This window comes from Felis catus, chromosome A3 (genome assembly GCF_018350175.1).
Source record: "Felis catus isolate Fca126 chromosome A3, F.catus_Fca126_mat1.0, whole genome shotgun sequence".
Classification (NCBI taxonomy): domain Eukaryota; kingdom Metazoa; phylum Chordata; class Mammalia; order Carnivora; family Felidae; genus Felis; species Felis catus.
In genome coordinates, this window is record NC_058370.1 from 30,208,923 (window position 1) to 30,231,344 (window position 22,422).

Here is a 22,422-nt window from a genome sequence, read left to right on the forward strand (position 1 = left end):
GTAAATGGTTTTAGGTATTACATTTTGTGTGTGTGTTGTACTTTGCCCTTTTGACATCTATACAGTTGTTCACCTTAACAGGAACAACATGTATATCCCACACCAAGTATTCTTGGTGCATTCCTAACTGATAGAGTCATTTTTAAGTTTTTCAGCTGCAGTCTGTATAGGACAAGTCAAATACCTGCAGGGATTAGAAAAGAGGTGGGTAGGGGCGCCTGGGTGACGCAGTCGGTTAAGCGTACGACTTCAGCCAGGTCACGATCTCGCGGTCTGTGAGTTCGAGCCCCGCGTCGGGCTCTGGGCTGATGGCTCGGAGCCTGGAACCTGTTTCTGATTCTGTGTCTCCCTCTCTCTCTGCCCCTCCCCCGTTCATGCTCTGTCTCTCTCTGTCCCCAAAATAAATAAAAAACGTTGAAAAAAAAATTAAAAAAAAAAAAAGGAAAGAAAAGAGGTGGGTAAACAGAACTGATGCAAGACTGTGGAAGGTTGCCGAGACGGTGAAAACCTGTATCACGTTGGTCAACCAAGAGAGATCTGCAAAGGTTGCTAAAAAGTAAACCTTAGATGTCTTCACCACAAAAAAGCAATAGTAATTATGTGATATGAGGCAAGGCTAACATTACGGTAGTAATCATTTAGTGATATATAAGTGTATCAAATCAATGCATTGTACTCCTTACACAGTAGTATCTCAGTAGAGCTGGAGGGGAAAAGACAGACTTGCAGAATGAGGTCTTCCATCTGTAGTGGTACAGGTTATGCACTCTGTGGATGGCCCCACTGGAATCTGCAGTGAACAGCAGTCCTGAGAGGTCCAGGTTTTATATGCCTTTCTAGTTGTAAAGTCCTGTGTGCATCAAGAATCTTACTAACTCCACTTGTGGAAATGTTTTTATATATAAAGTGGTTATTTTTCTAAAAGAGAAAAATTGAAAGCAAACTAAATATCAGGATATAAGGGAATGGTTAAATAACTTGTGATTCATAGAAATCATTCTGCCATTTAAAGTTTGGTAGGGGTGCCTGGGGGCACAGTCGGTTAAGCGTCCATCTCACAGTTCATGGGTTCGAGCCCCACGTCAGGCTCTGTGCTGACAGCTCAGAGCCTGGAACCTGCTTTGGATTCTGTGTCTCCCTCTCTCTCTGCCCCTCCCCTGCTTGCAAGCTCTCTCTCTGTCTCTCTCACACAAATAAATAAGCATTAAGAAATTTTTTATGGTTTATGATAGATGAAACAACGTGGTAAAGTAACCGTGCTATAAATTTAAAAAAATCAAAATTGAGTGTTAATATGAGCACAAACTGTGTTGAACTGTATAGGAAAAATACTGAAACTAAAATTCCAAATGTGCACAGTGATCTCTGGGTTGTGCAGTTGAATATGATTTTCCTCCCTTCCTTACGTTCTTCAAACTTACTCTCGTGAACATACATTATTTTACAAACAAGAGCAAATTATTTTTTTAATGGCTGTAGACTTTCACCTTGCTGTGGTATATTTCTGATTTCCTGGACTAGTGTATATGGATGTTTTGATCTCATTTCTCAAACTAGTTTTTAGTGGGCCAGTTTGAATGATTTTGCATTTAGGGGTAATAAGGTAATAAAAGACAGTTGCAAGTAAATCTCGTGGAACTGACTCCACCCTATTCTACCATGGGACAGGCCCCTTCAGATTCTTTTTCTTTCAGCTTGCCAGTGCAATGGGCACAGCAAATGCATTAATCAGAGCATCTGTGAGAAGTGTGAGAACCTGACCACAGGCAAGCACTGCGAGACCTGCATATCTGGCTTCTACGGGGATCCCACAAATGGAGGAAGATGTCAGCGTGAGTCACGTCCCTCGGGGTTACTGACTGCAAAGCAGGCAGAACACAGTGCTTCTGTTTGACTTGAATATCTAGGAGGAAAAAAGCCACTTGGTTTTGGATACTGCATTTCTTTGTCATACTTGTCAGGAGCTCAGCTGAACGTGGGAGGGAGTGAGCAAGGCTGCCAAGTGTCTGAGTAGCTGGTTAAAGCAACGAGCCAAAAATGGAAGAGTTAAGCCTTTAATCATTCACTGTGAGGGTAAAGCAAAAGGCTTAAACCTGAACCCGGGAAAGCTCTGAGTCCCCTCGCCCCGTTTCCACCCCCCTGGACTGAATGCTGGATGACCGTCAGGTGGATCAGCACAGAGGTGGGGAGAGCCCCTAACAGCAGGCTCCAGCAGAAGCCTGTAAGGGACCCTGAGCATGGGAGGGGAGTGGGAAAGTGCCAGGGACCTTACTGAACTCGGGGGCAGTGTCTTCAGGGCTACCCCCTTCTTCCCCCTGAGGAGGCTCAGCAGAGGCAAGAAGGTCTGCCCCAGACGTCAGATAAAGAGATGAGGGAATGCAGGCGCCTGAGCTAGAAATGCAGACATGTGAGAGCGTGGCCTACTGGGGGTGGAACAGGGCGGGGGCTGAGACCCTGCCGGCAGCTCCCTTCAGAGACTGCCACCCAGGCCAGTGCAGGAGGCCAGCGAGGTAAACGTGGGTCATGGGCTGTGGTCAGGTCCCAAAAACCACACACAGGGTTTTAACCAGATGCAGGACTCCTCAGCACTTCTAGTATATTTTAAGGATTTAAAATGATGAACTGCTTTTTGGCTTGTTCTTGTTTCCATTGGGAAGACCCTTCAGGTTCTGAGCAGGAAAGTAAATAAGAAAGGAAAATCCTTGCTCACTTCCCAAATCTCACCTCCAAACTCCTTAGCACGGCCCTTGAGAATCTGATCCCAGAGCAACCAGGAGAGAGCTGGCATTTTAGCCGTACATCCCTTCACCTCTCAGGGGTCAGTCTCCTCATCTGTAAAATGGGGAGAATAGGGTGGGGTTGAGGTGAAAGTGGTCAGAGCAGGGCGTTCAGTAGATGTGGGCAGTTATTAGTACCCTCCTACTGCCCTTTCCCACCACTCTTAAGTAAAAAATTCTTGCTCAGATTAAAAGGTATTTAGTAAACATATGTTTCCTTCTCATTATGACTGGGCTTCATCTGTTCAATAGCAGTCAGAGTACCTGGCATTACTGGGGAGTGTACACAAGAAGCTGTGCCTGAGGCCCCCCTCGGGCACCGGACCTCAGGCACCTTTATCATCTTCAAGACCATGCATTCTGCCTAAAAGCTCACTGTGGCTTGTGGCCATGCGGGGAACCACATCCAGGACATGGGACTGACTGCTGGGCCTGCTTGTGCCTCCAGGTGCCATCATCCCCATTTCTGCAGCTGCCATTTAGAAAAATGACATCCTCTGAGGCATTTGTGGGGCTTGAGTTCACTTGTCCAGCATTTAGAGCTAGATTTCTTTTTCAGAGCTGCAATCTATAACAGCATGATTTTTAAAATACTATGAGTGGCACCAAGTTTTTAATGTTTTCCTCTTAGAATTGTGTAGTCCTGAATGAAGGACAGTAGCCATGATCTGTTGAATGCTTACCGTGTCTCATTCATATATTACCTCCCATCATCCTTGCAGCTAGCCTGTGAGGTGGATACTGTTCTCATCCCCATTGCATAGACAAGGAAAGTGAGGCCTAGAGAAGGTAAATAGCATGCCCAGAGAAGCTCCTCTTTACAGAGGAGCTAAGTGCGGGAGAATGAACTCGTGCCCAGGCAGCCTGACGTCAGGCCCGAGCTTCTTGCTAACACACCCCACTCCTCTCTGTACCCAGCAGAGCCAAGAGCAGAACACTCGTGCTTCTGACTCCAGCATCCAACCTCTTAACCGCTGCCCTATTCAGTTTCGTGAGTTTCTTTGGGCGATTTTTTTCTTCACAGGATTTATTTTAAGTACACCTGTCCTCAGCCCTAATGCCTTTAATTTATTTACAGAAAAACAAGGTGTAAAGTGAAAAGGTATTGAGTGAAAGACTTGTTTCATCCCATGTATAAAATGTGTCCTGGCTCACACTTATGCGTTGGATGAAGAAGGTGATTTGTTGATGGCTGGAAGAAGAGGTGACAGGAGTTGTCTTCTGCAGAGGCTAAAGTGGAAGCCAGGGTAGTGAGCCTTGCGGGGCCCCTGACCTGCCATTGCAATTTCACCCCAGTTCTGAGCCCTGTTAGGATTTGAAACGTAGCCTTTGTGGAGCAGGCACCTCAGCTGAGGCTGAGCGGCCAGACCAAGCCTCCCCTCAGGGGCTGTCATTCCTCAGAGCATCTCCGTGGGGGCAGGGACTGTGTCTGTGTCCCCACACCCAGCGCCATACTGGAGATGCTTCACAAATATTTACTGAATGAATGAGTCATAGTAGTGAAAATCCATCTGTCAAAAAGATCAAAGTAGATCAAAATGGTTGCTTCAGATGGCAGTGGGAACCAGCATTCTCTTTCCTCCTGTCCTTGGATTTTGGTTCTTTTAATGTTGCCTTTACATTATTTGAGATAAATCATTAGCTGAAAAACTTGAATCTTATCCTTTAAATGCTTTCATTTTCATCTGTCTCTCCTATCAAATCCAATCCAGATAAAATTACGTGTTTTAGGAAAAGTCTGTGATAGTAGTCATCTCTTAAGCCAGTTGTGACCTCCATTCCTTTTCCTTCCCCCAGCGTGCAAGTGCAATGGGCATGCGTCGCTCTGTAACACCAACACGGGCAAGTGCTTCTGTACCACCAAGGGCGTCAAGGGGGACGAGTGCCAGCTGTGAGTACCACACCCTCGGGCCCCTGCCACAGGCCACACCTGGAGTCAGTGACTGACAGCCAGGCAGGCTGGGTCTGTGCCTTGTTGTCATGGGCTCTGGGGGATCCCCGGGTTGATGGATTTGGAAGTTCGCCCTTTCTACTTCAGACAGGTCTAATTTGGTCAGCCTCCATACTGAAGAGGTCGTAGGTTCAGCAGCAGTTCCTTAGTGGTTCTTTAGTTCACATTTTATGTTTGAGTGACACTGACATTTCCTGGGTTCCTGACTTAGATTCATCTTTTCACCTCAGTCGCTACTCAGTTTTTGTCACATCCAGGGATTACACCCTTTCCCAAGAAATTTGGAAGAACTGGTATTCCAGGACAGTGTTTTATTTAGCATTTTGGTTGTCTGATAGTAGAGATGATCCTCAGGGCTTTAACCCATCCCTCCTTATTCTAGCATTTTCCTTGGTGAAGTATGTCAGACGTCTTCCAAGGAAGAGTCTGGGGTTCCCATCCATGAGGATGCAGATAGCGTCAGACAGACATGGAGCTTTAGCCCTGGCTGAGCCTCCACTGAGCAGGGTGCTCTTGAGACAAATCACTTAACCAAGCCGAGCCTCAGTTTTCCTGTTCATCAATAGTGGGACTAGCAATAATTGTTTTTAGTGTCCTGGTGAGATGAAACAAGAGATTGTTCCCCAACAAGTATATACCTGTCTGCCTCCCCAGAAAACCGCATAAAACACGTGTTCCAGATTGACTCGTTCTCAAGAGGAGACTTAAGTGAGAGAAATGCATAGTAGTATCACAGCATTGAGCTGATACAAACAAATACATCATTGGTGAACTTTTTTTCCCTCAAAGAACAGTAGTAATAATGTCACCAGTGACCCAGACCTTGCTGGTGATGTTCAAGGAAAGAATTGCTCTGTCTGCATTTTATAGTTCACACTGCTGTGCATATTTACTGGTTTCATGATGCCTTAAAGCTAGTATGTGAAGAAATGTTTAATCAAAGGTTAAGTTTAGCCTTGTGATCTAGGCTCCTTTAAACAGAAAAATATAATAGAACAAAATTAATGACTCCTTTTCTCAGGTGTACAATAATGAAATGAGGTATAGGTCCAGTAAAAGACTTTCTCTTCAAGAGATTTTATTTGTTTTTTATGTTTATTTATTTTTGAGAGAGAGAGAGAGAGAGTGTGTGAGTAGGGGAGACACAGAAAGAGAGAGGGAGACACAGAATGCAAAGCAGGTTCCAGGCTCTGAGCTGTCAGCACAGAGCCCGACACGGGGCTCAAACTCATGAACCATGACTTGACCCGAAGTCGGACACTTAACTGACTGAGCCACCCAGGCACCCCTGTTAAAGAGATTTTAGATACAAGCAAGAGCTAAGAATCACCTGGGATCAAAGGACACAATATCCCGTATTATTTATCTGAGAAGAGTGCTTGACCCAAGCTTTCCTCCCTTTCTTATAGCTCTTAGCTACTGGGCCTGCCAGTATGAATGACCTTGTGAAGTGGGAGATTGGGTTTTGCTGATGTTCATAAATGATATTTGTGTATTTCAGTGAAGGAGTAATGATTTCTTTTTTATTAGACTTTATTTTTTTTTCTTCAGACTGGTGAACCACGTTCAAGGGTTTAACAAACAAATAAATAAATAAATAAATGTGATTCTCAGTGTTTAGCCTTTGCCTGCTTATTTTTACAGAACAGAATCAGTTTTATTTAGGGAGAAGAGGAAGGAAGTGAGAAATGAATATTTGAAAAATATTTTAACTTCAGTCTTAGAGGAATATTTAGTCCACACAAAAGTAAAAATGTGTTTTTTATGTGTTTTCAAAAAACCAAGGATCTAGGTTTATTATATTTGGATTTGTCTCCTGCACTTTGACAAATGTTTATTCGTTGGCGGTGGTGTGAACTGCTGGGTCATCACTACTGAACCTGAACACAGACTCTCATCAAGCTCCCTGATCTGAGTAACAGTGAAGAATGTAATTGTACAGACTCAGACTTGTTTTCAGTTTAGTTTTATATAAAAGGATCTGCTTGATTTTAAAATGAATGTAGATTTTGTTTTACCTAGCAATAGAAAATAATCTTCATTTTTATCCTCCTAGATGTGAAGTAGAAAATCGATACCAGGGAAACCCTCTCAAAGGAACATGCTATTGTAAGTGTTTTCACAATTCATATTTGTCTAAAGGCCAAATAGATCAATAAAACTTCATACTTTAACATGGGTTGAGAATGGTAAGTGCTATAAGAATATCATGGAGGTGTGTCCTAATTTGATGTGTTTCCATTCTATCACATTTACTACATTTATGTTAATTACCTCTTTAGGAACTAATAAATAAAATATTTAATGATTAACTTACAGGGAAAGGTAAATCTGGCAAAGGGGCCAGGTTTTTATGGATAAATGTATTTTCTTTCTATAGGAAAATCCACATAGTAGGCAAAGTTACAGAACCAGAGAAACGGAGTAACGTTTTCGCATATCCACTCTAATTTTGTACTTGTTTTCCTGGATTGAATAGCATCCACTCAAAATTCATGTCCACCTGGAACCTATAAATGTGACACACACACATATATATACACATATAGATATACATGGTATGTGTATGTGTGTATATATGTAAATATATACACATATATCTCTTTTAGAAGAAATGAGAAAAACTTCATAACTTTGTGTAGGGGAAAGAATTCTTAGATATGATTCTAAAAGCACAACTCATAAAAGAAATACAATTTTTAAAAATTTTAAAAATTTTTATTTATTTTTGAAAGAGAGAGAGCATGAGTGGGGGAGAGGCAGAGAGAGAAGGAGGCACAGAAACCCAAGCAGGCTCCAAGCTCTGAGCTGTCAGCACAGAGCCCAAGGTGGGGCTCAAACTCACAAACCGTGAGATCATGACCTGAGCTGAAGTCAGGTGCTCAACCGACTGAGCCACCCAGGCACCCAGAAAGAAAAAATTATTTATTGGGACTTTATCAAAAGTTAAAACTTCCCGCGTCGGGCTCTGGGCTGATGGCTCAGAGCCTGGAGCCTGTTTCCGGTTCTGTGTCTCCCTCTCTCTCTGCCCCTCCCCCGTTCATGCTCTGTCTCTCTCTGTCCCAAAAATAAATAAACGTTGAAAAAAAAATAAATAAATAAAATAAAATAAAATAAAATAAAAAGTTAAAACTTGTATTTAAAAGAATACCATTAAAAAGTAAAAAGCCACAGAGAAGAAAAAATGTTTGCAAATTATGTATTTGATAAGGAGCTTGTATCCAGAATATATTAAAAAAAAAAAAAAAAACAGCACTTTTACAACTAAATGAGGAGACAATTCAAGTTGAAAACAAGGAATGATTTGAATAGACATTTCACCAAAGAAGACAGTTGGCCAACATGAACAAAAGACTTAGTAACATCACACATTTGGGGTATGTGTATTAAAACCACAGTGAGGCACACTCCTAGAATGACTAGAATCAGAAGTCAGTCCTGTGACTTAATAGATGACTGGATTTTCACCTCTGCTCTACATTCAGTCTGTTGAATACACCTCTTTGGTTAAAGTACATTAAGAAAAACCTGGCCTCACCAGATAGAGTTGGAAAGGAGTATTTTAATAACCTTTTCAGTTAATTATGGATACTATCCTTTGATATCATACCAAAACTAGACAACTGGTTATTTCTTAAAGATCAGTTAAATGTGAAACTCGAAACCATATCAGTGAATTTTTTGTAATCTGGTACATTACACCGTATCTATCTTGGAAAACAAAGCCAATACCCAATGCCAAGTTTTAGCAATGCTATGGGAAACTGGAACCTTCATGCATGCATTCTTTATGGGATATAAAATGGTGTAGGCACTCTGGCAAACCATTTGGCAGTTTCTTAAACAGTAAAAAATAAACTTAACAACAAGTCTCCATTTCCCTCTTTTTCTGGCTCCTGGCAGTCACCATTCTGTTTTCTGTTTCTATAGTGTTGACTGCTCTAGGCACCTCATATAAGTGGAATCATACAGTATTTGTCTTCTGTGGTTGGCTTATTTCGTTTGGCATAGTGTCTTCAAGATTGTTCCAGGTTGTAGTATATGTCAGAATTTCCTTTTTAATATTCCACTTTATGTATACTGTTGACGGACCTTTGGGTTGCTTCCATCTTTTGGCTATTGTGAATTATAGCCATGATCTGTTTGGCTGCTATGAACATGGTGTACAAATATCACTTCAAGATCCTACTTTCAACTCTTTGGGTATGTACTCAGAAGTAGAATTGCTGGATCATTCGGTAATTTTACTTTTAATTTTTCGAGAAACTACCATACCGTTTTCCACATTAGCTGCACCATTTCACATTCCCACAAGGTTTCCAGTTTTTCCACATCCTCACCAACCCTTGTTCTTTTCTTTTCTTTCTTTCTTTCTTTTTTTTTTTTTTTTTTTTTTTGTAGTAGCCATCTTACTGTGCGTGAGGTGGTATCTCATTGTGGTTTTGATTTGTATTTTCCTAGTGATTAATGTTGAACTTCTTTTCATGTGCTTACTGGCCATTTTGTATATCTTCTTGGGAGAAATATCCATTCAAGTCCTCTGTTCATTTTTAAATCAGGTTGTTGAGTTGTACAATAGACTTTTTAGAATTAAATTCTACCATCTTGGGCAGCTAGCTCTTTCTGCCCATGGGTCCTGTCCCCATGATTTAATAAAACCACCTTTTTTGGACTAGGAAAAAAAAAAATTATACCATCTTTGGCCATTAGTTTCTCTCTAAAGGCATGTTCTTTTGCTACATCACTTTAGTGTTTGAATGCTTTCTTGCTCTCTAGAATAAGATAGTCAAGGCACATATTCCTTGCTCCAGACCTGGAATCAGCCTATTTTTCCATGGAGTCTCGATTCCTTTTATATCATTAATTTATAGCTGTGTATCCTTAAGCAAAACCTAGCATGTAATAGATGTACAATGAATATTTGTAGGTGAGTGAGGTTGGAGCCTAAAGTCTCAGCCAGGATCATGATACAAGGAGAGTTTGATAGATTATTCCAAATAAAACAATACTGCCCACAGACTTTATTTCCTTTGAAAAGCTTCCTAGTTCCCAGTTATAAGTGAGCTAAAAGTGTTTCCTGGCTGTTGAATATTTATAAGAAAATCAGTCTGTATCTCTAAAGACTTGTTCTGTTTTGTTTTAATTTTTGAATATACATTTCTTTCTATAGATACTCTTCTTATTGACTATCAGTTCACCTTTAGCCTGTCCCAGGAAGATGACCGCTATTACACAGCCATCAATTTTGTGGCGACACCTGATGAAGTAAGATTTTAAAAGTTTTCTTGCTTTGTTTTGAATTCATGTGACTCTTTTTCTTGATCCTTGTGGATAGAAGCACGGCATTAGCATGGTCTCCAAAGTGGAGTACGCAGGACTGTTTAGAGGTGCAGGAAAGAAATGTTAGGATCTACATTTTATCTCCTCTCCATCTCAAAGACAAGAGTGACGTTGTTAAGATTTATCAGGGTCTGATACACAGGCTGACACTGACTCCACACATGCTTGGTTTGCTCATCAACCCATTGCATCCCCATACAGGAAAGGAGAGCAGACTGCAGGGGGAGCTCCCCGTTAGAGGGGCGCATGGCAAGGCCCAGATTTATTTCTTAAAATGGACCAGACGCTTAACAAGTACCCTCGAAGAGACTGCAGATTGAAATGAATGCCAGTGATAACGAGGACGATGGCAGAGGTGACGCTTCTGTGCCTAGAATAAGTTGTTAGCCTCAGTAGGAGGTAAAACTGGTGAAGGTGCAATCGAGTCCAACAAGAAGTTGACCAGAAATCATTGAAATTAAGACTGTGGTTTGAAATGCGGGTTTATATCTTCTTTCATTAACGATGAACCACAGCCTGCCATAAGGTACTACCTAGGGGTAGAGGGAGCCAACATAGCACGACATTTAAAAGTGAAGCATTTAGAACATGAAGGCACACCTATATGATTTTTTCAATGAAATATAAAGTCATTCAATGGCCAGTCCAGTACGTAATGAAATTTCAGTAAACTTGATGATAAATTATTTAGGAACCTCCTTTAAACTTTCTTATTTCTCATCAGCATACACAAAGCCATTTACTGTCACAAAATTCCTATCACAATAAACATAACAAATAATACACAGAGGATAATATGACAGTAGGCCCATTTATTTTCCTTTGTTAACAAACATTGTTAACATTACTAAATTAAAAAAAATAAATAAATTAGTAGTAGAATAAAATCCAGAGTGTGGGATGTTTATTATATAATGAAATGAAAGTAAGATTTATTTTTTATATTCCATTTTAATGGTAAATTTAAAGAAAAATGAACTAGAGAAAATCTATTCCAATGAGTGAATTTCTTTTTAAGGAAAAACAATAAGTAACCTTAATGAAAATATTCTGTGGACACAGTGTATGTCGTGTCATTTGAATGGCTCTGGTGACTGGTATTTAAAAAAAAAAAAAGTTTTAAGATAAAGTTATACCAAAGTACCACACATGAAATTTGTTTAATACCTTATTCTTCAGCAAGTGGTTGAAGGATGTCTTTCAGGATGTGATTGATGTTGTTGATTTTATTTTAAATAAACAAGACTCCTCGTAATACTTCTTGATGAGGTGAGGAGCTATGAAAATCTTTTAATCTCTCTGGAGTTCCTTGTTTATCTTATGACAAAATATTTAATAGAATTATCCAATGTGTATGTTCTGTCTTTTATAAAAGCACTAGGATTTCAAGTTTATTGATCCTTTCCAAAAGAAGTAATTATTAGTAGTGTGCTTCCAATAAACATAAACACTTGAGCTGTCCCCTGCAAGAGGACAGTGAGGTTATGTCAGTAAATGAGAAGGTAAATAACTGCTTTGCGAGAGAAACTTCTGGGTTGGAGATCACATTTTGAAAATGACTGTTAGGAAACGTTTCCATTGTTGTGATTTTGTGCTGTAAAGACCATTACAAATCTTACCAATCTGACTTGTTCTTTGATCTTTCAAGATACAGAATTTCAGCAGGATTGGATCCGTTTACAAAATTTAAAAATACGACATCTGATTCACTTGCAAAAACAATTCTTTGACCACAAGAAAGAGATTTATTCGTCAAATTTCAGTGAAAACTTAAAATTAGCATCAGTTTACCCATTGTAGCCAACAGTGCCCTTCTTCCCATTGGCTCAGCACATTTCTCAGAGATGTCTTTTTCAGTCATTAAAATCAAGGATCAAAATAACCTAGCTCTTCAAATAGTTGTCTTTAAGTGGTAAAAGGATTTCAAAGCTAATGAGGAGTATTCAGTCATATTTCTCTTGATTTTTTTTAGTGAGAGAAAAATGTTTTTTCACATCCCGAATGGACACAAAGTATTTTTTTAAGTTAGTTTATTTCAGTTTTATATGCTTTTTTAAAAAACCATTTCCATTTTGGAGAACTTCACAATATATGTAATCTATCAGCTCACAAGTATGTAGGTTTAATTTATAAATACACATAAACTGGGGACTTGGTTAAGTGTTTACGTATTGGTGTGAGCTCTCCCGACATTTGGAGCCCAACTACCTAGATGATCCTTATGAGGCTGCTTCCCCTAACATAGGCCATATGATTTAAGACATTGTGCTCTGGTGAGGGTTTTTTTAAAAGATACTTTTTCATAGAGTTAGGCATATGATAAAGCATTAAATTATATATACTTTTAAGGGAGAGAAATGAAATTTATTTGGGAAAACTGGTTAGAAATGTTAACTCATATTTTATAAGTGTGAGTTTCTTTTAAGACATCGTAAAATATCTGTTTTGTAATTAAGAAAATTGAGAGTAATAAAATTTGATTACTGTTTTCTTTCAAAATCTGGAAACCGTTATAATTAATTTTCTAACTGTTCGCACCTGTCATCAGCAAAACAGGGATTTGGACATGTTCATCAATGCCTCCAAAAACTTCAACCTCAACATCACCTGGGCCGCCAGCTTCTCAGGTAAAGACATACCTAGAGAAGACCTTTGAAGTGGAAGTAGCAGATTGAGAAAAGTGATGTAGTTGTTGAGAAAGGGGGTGCTGGGGACAGACAAGACAGATGGGTTTAAAACTCACTTTTGCCACTTACTACCTAGGAGACCTTAAACCAAGTGTCCAAACCCCTCTCTAGACCTTAGGATTGTCGTAAAGAGAAGATAACGATACTTACCTCCTAAAACTGCTGTGTAGATGAACTTAGGTTATACGTGCCAGCGCCTACCACGGTGTCAGACTCAGTACGTGCTCACCACCCCTGCCCTGCTACTGGCTTTAATAGCATTGCTGTAGCCACTGCTCCGGCACTCCCGTCACCTCCCCATCCATGCTTCACAAGGACAATATGGAAATGACTCAGAGTTTCAGGAAATGGAAATATTTTAAATAGAATGAGATCTTAGTAAGTAAGGGGAAATATACTTTGGGAATTAAATCAAGCTCTCAGAGCATAGTGTTTGCTAGCCTGTTTACCTTGCTACGATTCACTAAGGAAAATCTGAAGAAGTAACAGGTGGGCCTGATGTAGTGCTTATGAACATCGCTTGGCAGATCTGGGTTTGAACTCTGCCTGTTACTATGCTGCACTGTGCAAGTAGGCAAATTCAGCTTTCTGAGCCAGTTTCTCGTGTATACAAGGGATGATTAAAACACCTAGCTGTGCAGAACATGGTGAAGATGAAATGACACAATAAACAAAGTAGTCAATGTAGTGCTTGAAACATGGTTATTTTTCACTCAATGTTAACTGCATGTCATTATCATTACTCTTACAATACTTGTTTTTGGTCACAACAACACGACCGATCAGATTGAAGCAAAATTAATTTTTTTTTAATGTTTTTATTTATTTTTGAGACAGAGAGAGACAGAGCATGAACAGGGGAGGGGGAGAGAGAGAGGGAGACACAGAATCCGAAGCAGGCTCCAGGCTCTGAGCTGTCAGCACAGAGCCTGACGCGGGGCTCAAACTCACAGACTGTGAGATCATGACCTGAGCTGAAGTCGGATGCTCAACCGACTGAGCCACCCAGGCACCCCTAAACGTAACCTTGTATGTATTATGTTTATCATATCTTAAAAGATATGCTATCTATCTTAAGACATGTTTATCACGTCTTAAAAGATTGTATAGAATTCAGAGAAGGTTTAGAAACTTGCGGTGAGGAGACACTTTTAAGAAAAAGTTGGAATTATGAGAGCCTTGGGAGAAGGGCAACATCTCTGAGCATGTGAATGCTTTTCAATGATTCTCTTAATGAGGACCCAAAAACCTGGGCTCCAGTCACAGTATTTAATGCAGACATGGGGAAAAAAATCTGTTTTTTGAGTCTTTGTAGATACTAGAATTCCTGGCTAAGGGAGAATATGGAATATTGAAGGGCTATTTGGGAAGAGGATAAGTTTATGCCAGATTGAGGGGATTTGAATACAGTTGTAGCTGATAACAGAAGGGACGGAGTGATTCCCTAGAGCTCCTTTCTCCCTGCTGCTGTTGAGACATGAGGTCACCGCTAGTTAGGAAGGGAGAGGTGACTCTGTCCCTGATATGGGGGATCAAGAGTACTGACAAACAGGTATGAAGGGGAAACGTAAAGCAGTTGAAGTGTTAACGTGCAGAGTGAGGGCCATTGCTTGTCAGCAGGATTCCAGTGGTATCTGTATTTTCACAACTGCGTGCCATCATTTCAGTGCTGAGGAGTTCCGAGACCCCTGCAAAAGCATTCTGGTTAAGGGCACAGCATTGTGTATCCGCCTTCCTGCTGCAAATCTCACCTCTGCTTCTTGCTGGCTGTGTGACCTGAGCCAAGTTACTAAATTTCTCTGAACCTCAGTTTCCTGATCTATAAATGAGAATAATAAGAGTTGTTGTTAGAACTAAAGGAGATTGTGCTCTTAAAGGCTATTCCTGGAACATAGTAAGTGTTAAGTAAATGCTAAACTGTCATTATTAATGAGGACAGATTCTGTCCAAAAAAAGAAAAAAAAAATGGGGCTCTTGTATTTCATTCTTTTCTTCCTGACAGCTGGAACCCAGGCTGGAGAAGAGATGCCTGTTGTTTCAAAAACCAACATTAAGGAGTACAAAGATAGCTTCTCTAATGAGAAATTTGATTTTCGCAACCATCCAAATATCACTTTCTTCGTCTATGTCAGTAATTTCACCTGGCCCATCAAAATTCAGGTAAGAAGTGCTTTTCGGTCTCAACCTGCAGACATAGTGAAATCTCTTCAGTGGAGGCTAAATCCACTAATTTGGAACTTGAGGTAAATGAGGTGCACAGTATAGCTTTGCCTTTGTAGTCTCTGTGGCAAAGGAGCGTGAACACCTGAGCACCGTAAAGAAGGTGTGGTGGGGATGGCTTCAGTCACTTGAGAAGGGAAATGATACACGCTCTTGAAAGCAACTCGGCACATAACACGTTTGGTAACTACAGCTGTATTCATTTCTTCGCTGAGCACTTGCCATGTAAAAGCCTATAGAGCTTCGGTTCTGGGGGAAGGTGGGTATAAATGAAATAAACACACTTCTAACCAGCGAAAGCCAGAGTGTGGGATGTGCCATACAGAAAGATGCCACAAATGCGGGCAGAGTTTAGAGGAAGATAGCAATGGGTGGCAGCACAAGGCTGCCTGTAAGAGCACAGGCCCTGCAGTCGGGCAGGGGGATGCATCCTGGCTTGCTCCTAGACAGATCGTGTAGCCGCTCCACACCTCAGATTTTTTTGTGTATGTGACCTGAAAGCATGTCACCTGCTGCTGCCACCGGTGTTATCAACCTTGATCGTTTTCTCTGTTCTCGGGTGACCAGTAGACTCCCTCTTATCCAAGACCCGTGACCTCATTTTTGCTCTTTATCATCTGCCGCTGTCCTCAAGGGCCTTGCCTCCATACTTTCCTCTTTTACCCCCTGTGTGGAATTCAGGGCTGGGTGGACTTCCAAGGGCTGGTTCACCTTTAGCCATCGAAGCACGGTCACAGGACTGGTCTGTGGCCGTTCACCGACTCTCAGAAGCAAGTCGTCACTGATCAGTGGCGATGTGTTTGGAAAGGACTTGTGGTGATTTTGTGTCCATGTCTTGGGACTGTGACTACAGAGCAATCTTCTCCTTCCTGGAATGTGAGAATAGGTTCTGTGTTGTGTTTTTTTTTCTCACCAACCACTTTCCTTTTTCTGTCTAGTGGTCTACCAATGTGCTCATCCTCTAATCGGCTTTTCCCTTTGCTCTTAGACACTTGTCTGCTTCCCTCCTAGACCAGCCTTCTCATAGTGTTGGCTCCCTATCTGTGCTTCCTCTTATCTACTCGTCCATCAGCCCACACAGCAGTGCCTCCTTCTCTCACCACATCCTGAAACTGTCCTGTCTTAGCAGATGCCAGTCACTGAATTCTTCAGTCTCCTCACTGCTCTCTTGCTCACAGAGTGGTTTGAGTCACTGTCTTTCTGGCCTTCCTGGTCCTTTCTTTCCCTGATTCTCTGGCCAGTCTCTTCAGGGAATCTCCTTCCTTAAATATTAGGGTTGTCTGCGAATCAGTCACATCCCATACAGTTTCCCGGGGTAATTCCATCCCCCCTGTAAGACTTACGGGATTCTCTGTATTGGTGATTCTCAGTGCTATCTCCAGCCCAGCTTATACTTGAGCTCCAGACTAATATTCTTGGTGGCTGCCTAGACATCTGTACCTGGACAATCACAAGCTCCTGCCTTTCGCACGTAGTCATTCCTATGACCTCAGCCCCAAACCCCAGGCCTCTTTTCTCAGTGAATGACACCACCATTCGTCCAATTTCCTTTTGCTTTCCTTGTTAGATGTGTATATCAAGGTTAAACTAACCATTAGTACTTATAAATTGATTTTTTCTTCTTTCTGGAAGAGATTATATAAGATTAGAATTCTATGAACCTTGAGTACCTGATAGATCTCTCCTGTAAAATCATTAGATTTTGGTGTTTTATTTGTGGAGATTTTTTTAAACTGTTGATTCAGCTTCTTTAAAAGTTATAGGATATTTTGGATTTTCCCTTTCTTTTTGAGTCATTTAAAATAATTTTTTCTAGTTATTATTTATTTAATTTTTTCAGATGTATAGACATAAAGTTATTCACACTATCCTCTTATCTAATTTTTGCAGCATTTCTGCTTAAGAGTACTGAATCAGGGCGCCTGGGTGGCTCAGTTGGTTAAGCCACGACCTTCGGCTCAGGTCATGATCTCACAGTTTGTGAGTTTGAGCCCTGAGTCGGGCTCTGTGCTGACAGTTCAGAGCCTGGAGCCTACTTCAGATTCTGTGTCTCCCCCTCTCTCTACCCCTCCCCTGCTCACACTCTGTGTCTCTCTGTCTCTCAATAATGTTAAAAAAATCATAATAAAATAAAATAAATAAAAAAGAGTACTGAATCATACACTTAAAAATGTTTAAAATGGAGAGCACCTGGGGGTGCCTGGGTGGCTCAGTCGGTTGAGTGTCCGACTTCGGCTCAGGTCATTATCTCACAGCTCGTGAGTTCGAGCCCCACGTTGGGCTCTGTGCTGACAGTTTGGAGCCTGGAGCCTACTTCAGATTCTGTGTCTCCCTCTCTCTCTGCCCCTAACCCACTCATCTTCTGTCTCTGTCTCTCTCAAAAATAAATAAACATTAAAAAAAATTTTTTTAATTAAATAAATAAATAAAATAAAATGGGGAGTACCTGGGTGGCTCAGTTGGTTAAGCGTCCAACTTTGGCTCAGGTCACGATTTCACGGTTTGTGGGTTCAAGCCCCACATCGGGCTCTGTGCTGACAGTTGGGAGCCTGGAGCCTGCTTTGGATTCTGTGTCTCCCTCTCTCTCTCTGCCCCTCCCCTGCTTGTGCTCTCTGTCTCAAAAATAAATAAATAAATAAATAAGCATTAAAAAAAAAAGCTTAAAATGGTAAATTTTATCTTATGTAGGTTTTACCCTAATTTTAAAAAGTTTTAAATATCAAAGCAAGACTTTTTTTTTTTGGTAAATATAGATAAACTTAATCTAAAATTTATACAAAAAGGCAGAGAGTCTACAATAGCTGTAACAAGTGTGAAAAAGAAGAATAAAGTGGGAGGAATCACTGTATATAATGTTAAGGTTTATTGTTTAGTTACAGTAATCAAGACTTTGTGGTTGTTGGTGGAGGGATAGACAGATCAAGGAATAGAATAAAGAATCCTGAAACAGAACCACATAAATATGTCGATACGATTTTTGACAAAGAAACAAAGACAATTAATTCAGTGGAGGAAGGAGAGCCTTTTCAAATAAGTACCGCTGGAACAATTGGGCAACAACAGACAAATAAATGAACTTTGATCTAAACCTCACATCTTAAACAAAATCAGCTCATTATAGATCATACCTTTTTTTTCCTAAGTAAAGTGGCCACTTATTCAGCTTCTTGTCATGTCAAAATGTTTTGTGCATATGCCACTATAATTAGCACACCCTCTGTAACAGGCAAAATTGTACATCAAATTATATTTCATGTTACCTCATTATATAAAAACATAAAGTAAAAATGATCTATCATTTCCATGTAACATTACTATTAAACAGTTCAGCAGAGATAATGAAGCATGAAATCTTAGCAAAATATGATACAGGAAGAGCATAATGTAATTCTCACTTGTCGTTATTTGTTATGAATATACAAAGGCAAATTTTTTAAATGTTATATTTACTGAGATTCTGGCAATAGTTTTATGTAACAAGACACAGCATACCAGGCCTGCCACTCAACTTGTTTATGGTAACTCTCAGCTTCAATCTGAAGCTGTTTAAAAAAAAAAACAAAAAAACAAAAAAATCAAAAGCCTGTTTTTTTTTTTTTAACATGCTAAGTATTTTGGCAAGTGTACCGTTAAACACAGTAAGGAATTTAAGATAGCAAGAATAAGAAGTTAATAAAAAGTACCTGTGTCTATTTGAAATGATACCTCTCGAAAGCCAAAATGTAGTCCAAATTAATTCAAATGTTATAACACATTCTCATGCTAAAAAACATTTAATATTATTGAAGTGGAGGTAAATCCCAGAACTTTGCGGGCTCTGCCATGCTGCAAAGGGCTGTTTCTCTGGTTCACTTGACAGAGTCCAAGGATATCAAAGGGCACGACTGCTGTACGCAGCTCTGACCTCCCATGAAGCATGGCTACTATGTCCTCAAAAATAGGATGTGTGAGGATAAAAGGCACACTACTCTGCTAGCTAAAGAGATAGCACCCTCCCCCTCAAAAGCCCCTTCCCAAGATAAATGAACGTATTTAAGGGGAAAAAATTAAAATACACTTACCTACAGAGTAAGGATTTTGAAATAATCAATGTGATCGCTTTTTCAGAAATGTTAACTGGAGTCATCTGGTCATTTCTGATTACATCTTAATGATGTGTCCACGTTTAATTTCTGTGGGCTCATCATTAGATACTTCTAGTCAAAAATATTAATTTTAGGGACTCTTGGGTGGCTCAGTCGGTTAAGTGTTCAACTCTTGATTTCAGCTCAGGTTATGATCTCCCTGTTTGTGAGATAGAGCCCTGCATCGGGCTGTGCACTGGTCGGGCTCTGCACTGACAGTGCAGAACCTGCTTGGGGTGTGTTCTCTCTCCCTCTCTCTCTCTCTCTCTCTCTCTCTCTCTCTCCCTCTCTCCCTCCCCCCCCTCCCAAAAAATAAACATTAAAAAAATATTAATTTTATCTCCAAATACTGTAACCACTAGCACAACTGCAGTGTGTTATCTCCAGGAGTTATTAAGCACGGGAAGAGAAAAAATAGAGACACAGAATCCAAAGCAGGCTCCAGGCTCTGAGCTGTCAGCACAAACCCCGACGCGGGGCTCCAACTCATGAACCACAAGATCATGACCTGAGCCAAAGTCAGACGCTTAATCGACTGACCCACTCAGGTGCCCCTTGAAGAAGAACTTTATATCCTAAGTCTGGGCAAAAAATTTCTAGATTTGACAACAAAAACATGACCCATAAAGGAAAAAATTGATAAATTGGACCACATCAAGACCAAAAGCTTTTGCTCTATGTAGTAAGACCCTGGCAAGAGGATGAAACAGTAAGCTACATACTGGGAGAAAATATTTGCAAATCATATTTCTAACAAAGCACTTGTATCTAGACTATAACAGTTCTCAAAACTCAACACTTTAAAAAAGAAGTACTCTAATTTAAAAATGAACAAAAGATGTGAAGAGACAGTTCATCAAGTAGATTATACGTTACGGCAAATAAGGACATGAGATATGCAGATTCAGAAGCCATTAAAGAAATGCAAATTAAAACCACAATGAGACATCACCACATACCTATCAAAATAGTGAGAACACCGAATGCTTGAGAGAATACAAAGAAATTGGATCACACATACATTGCTGGTGGGAAAGTAAGATGGTTTAGCCACTCCGGAAAGTGGTTTGGCATCTTCTTATAAAACTAAACTTGCACTTAGTATACAACCCAGCATTTGCGTTCCTGGGCATTTATCCCAGAGAAATGAAAACCGGTGATTACACAGACACCTGTACACCCATGTTTATAGCACCTGTGCAGCAATATTCAGCAGCGTTACTCATAATAGCCCCAACTAGAAACTACCCAAATATTCTTCGGCAGGTTAATGGCCACACTGTGCTACATGCGTATCATATATATATGTATGTAGTACATATACATATGTAATACTCAGCAATAAAAAGAAATAAACTATCGATACAATAATTTGGATGAATCCCAAGGAAATTTTGCTGAGGTGGGGGGAGGCTTAGCAATCTATATACTGTATGATTCCATTTCTATAACATTTGAAAATAAAAATTTTGGACCAAAAATATAGATTTGTCTACTGAAGCTTCAACTTTTTCTGACTTTTCCTGACTGACCTCAGGACCTTCTTAAAAGTGTTCACCTGATTAGGTCAGGCCCACCCGCACTCAAGGGGAGAGGATTATGCAGCGTGAATACACCAAGGTAATGGGAATCTTAGGTGGCATTCAGGGATTTAGGTTGTTTGACCCCATAGAGGTTGAGCTGTAGGCTTTAGTCAATACCATTTCACTTTGGTAACGTCTGACACTATCCAATTACAGATCAGATACATTTATAAAATATTTGATTTGGGGTCTAGTAAATATTATTTCTTGGCTTGTTTTAAGTTGAGGTTGTTTTCATACTGACATACCTTGTTACTTCTGACTCTGATTGAACGTTAGGCTTTGTTGTGTATAGCTGAAAAATGATGAACATTTTTAAGGTTCTTAGTGAAAATCTTACGCTGCTGGCATTTTTCCCATTTAGAAAGAGGGCTCCGTGCATATAAACAGGCTCTTGTGCTGGAGATAGTCGTGCTCTTGCCAATGCTGAGTTCTAGTTTTTTTTTCCTCCCAGTGCCCTGTTGCTCCACCCTCTGAAAGCCACTGAGATGGTTTTAGAGCATTTCCTTCTAGAGGGATCTCTTCCCCACACTTACTTTTAAAAAGTACTAATTTTAAGTTTAAGAGTCAAAGAGATGTTGACTTTCTGCCTGATTTTCTGTTCTTCACCTGGGCTGGATCACTTACTTGAGTAAGATCCACTTATGAATGCTGTATTCAGGAGCACTTTCGAAAATAAACTATGGCGTGCTCACCATTTAGTTTGCCAAGCTTTCCTTGAACGAGCAGGTAAGTTCTATTGGAAATGTGTCTTTTTACTCTTTGCTACAACTAACTGTAGTATTTGCAGGCAGCGTAAATAGAGCTGCGGCATTGTGCGTCCTCGGTGTCTGCACACGACACCCGTTCTCTGTGCACTTGGGACTGTACCTGGATGTGTGCCGTGTGGAGGGCTCAGCCTGCCTCTTCCTGCACAGATCCAGCGGTGTGCTCAACAAAGGGGGCTGTACGTGTCTGTACTGCTCTGTTTTCCTCAGAGCCTTAGCTTTTCTAGATGTGGTTAGCTCTTAAACACACCCATGCACACTTAGAGACTATCCAGATTCGGTAAAAATGTAGAGACTAATTTATGGAAAAGAGTAAGGAAGTGTCTAAATGGTGCAGGATAGGTCATTCGGTTAAATTTTAGTATGGCTTTCAATGCAGGCAAAGCCTTTTTGTCCTCGATTCTCATTTTTTAAAGCAGAATAACTGAGGAAATCTAGTTCTCAGAATTCATATAAACATTGGCACTTTAAAAACTGTAATGCTGAACTCAAGTTCCTTCACTCTGTACCAATCCCAGGATTCTTTTCCGTAATTAGGAACAGATCAAAACCTGTAACTGCTAACTGAGGGAATTTGAAACCAACTGTAAAAATCTTTGTAGACACAGTTAAAAAAAAAAAACAAAAACACAACACCCAGATTGAAAAGGCCTTGTGTGTAGAAGGGTGGTGGGTGTGTTGGGGCCAGTTGTGCATGTTTTCTGGTCAGTTGCTCCTGTGGGTGAGCGCCCCTCCCTCAGCCTCTGCTTTCTGAAAGCAATCCTGGGTGTCCTTGCCAGAGGGACTCAGCTGGCATAGCCTTGCCCATAGTTTGGGAGGGTAGGTATTCAAGATAGAGAATGGACAGGCAGATGTTTTGTGTGAGCTGGGAAGGTGGGCAGTGAAGCTGGGGTTCAGGCTTGTTACTGGCTCTGCAACAGAGGTTGTTATTGTAATGTGGAACTAGTATTAAAGCCTTCTCCGTGCTGGGTGT

The 22,422-nt window shown here is 40.5% G+C and overlaps 1 protein-coding gene across 5 annotated transcripts in view; it reads left to right on the plus strand.

Moving 5' to 3' along the window:
- ATRN (attractin) overlaps positions 1 to 22,422 on the plus strand; it is a 162,539-nt gene that overhangs the window by 94,535 nt on the left and 45,582 nt on the right. For all 5 annotated transcript variants that reach the window (XM_019826774.3, XM_019826775.3, XM_019826778.3 and 2 more), the window contains exons 19-24: positions 1,695 to 1,832; positions 4,575 to 4,668; positions 6,785 to 6,837; positions 9,899 to 9,993; positions 12,617 to 12,695; positions 14,758 to 14,915. In XM_019826774.3, the coding sequence (XP_019682333.2) occupies positions 1,695 to 1,832; positions 4,575 to 4,668; positions 6,785 to 6,837; positions 9,899 to 9,993; positions 12,617 to 12,695; positions 14,758 to 14,915 (617 nt within the window). The remainder of the gene's footprint in view (positions 1 to 1,694; positions 1,833 to 4,574; positions 4,669 to 6,784; positions 6,838 to 9,898; positions 9,994 to 12,616; positions 12,696 to 14,757; positions 14,916 to 22,422) is intronic.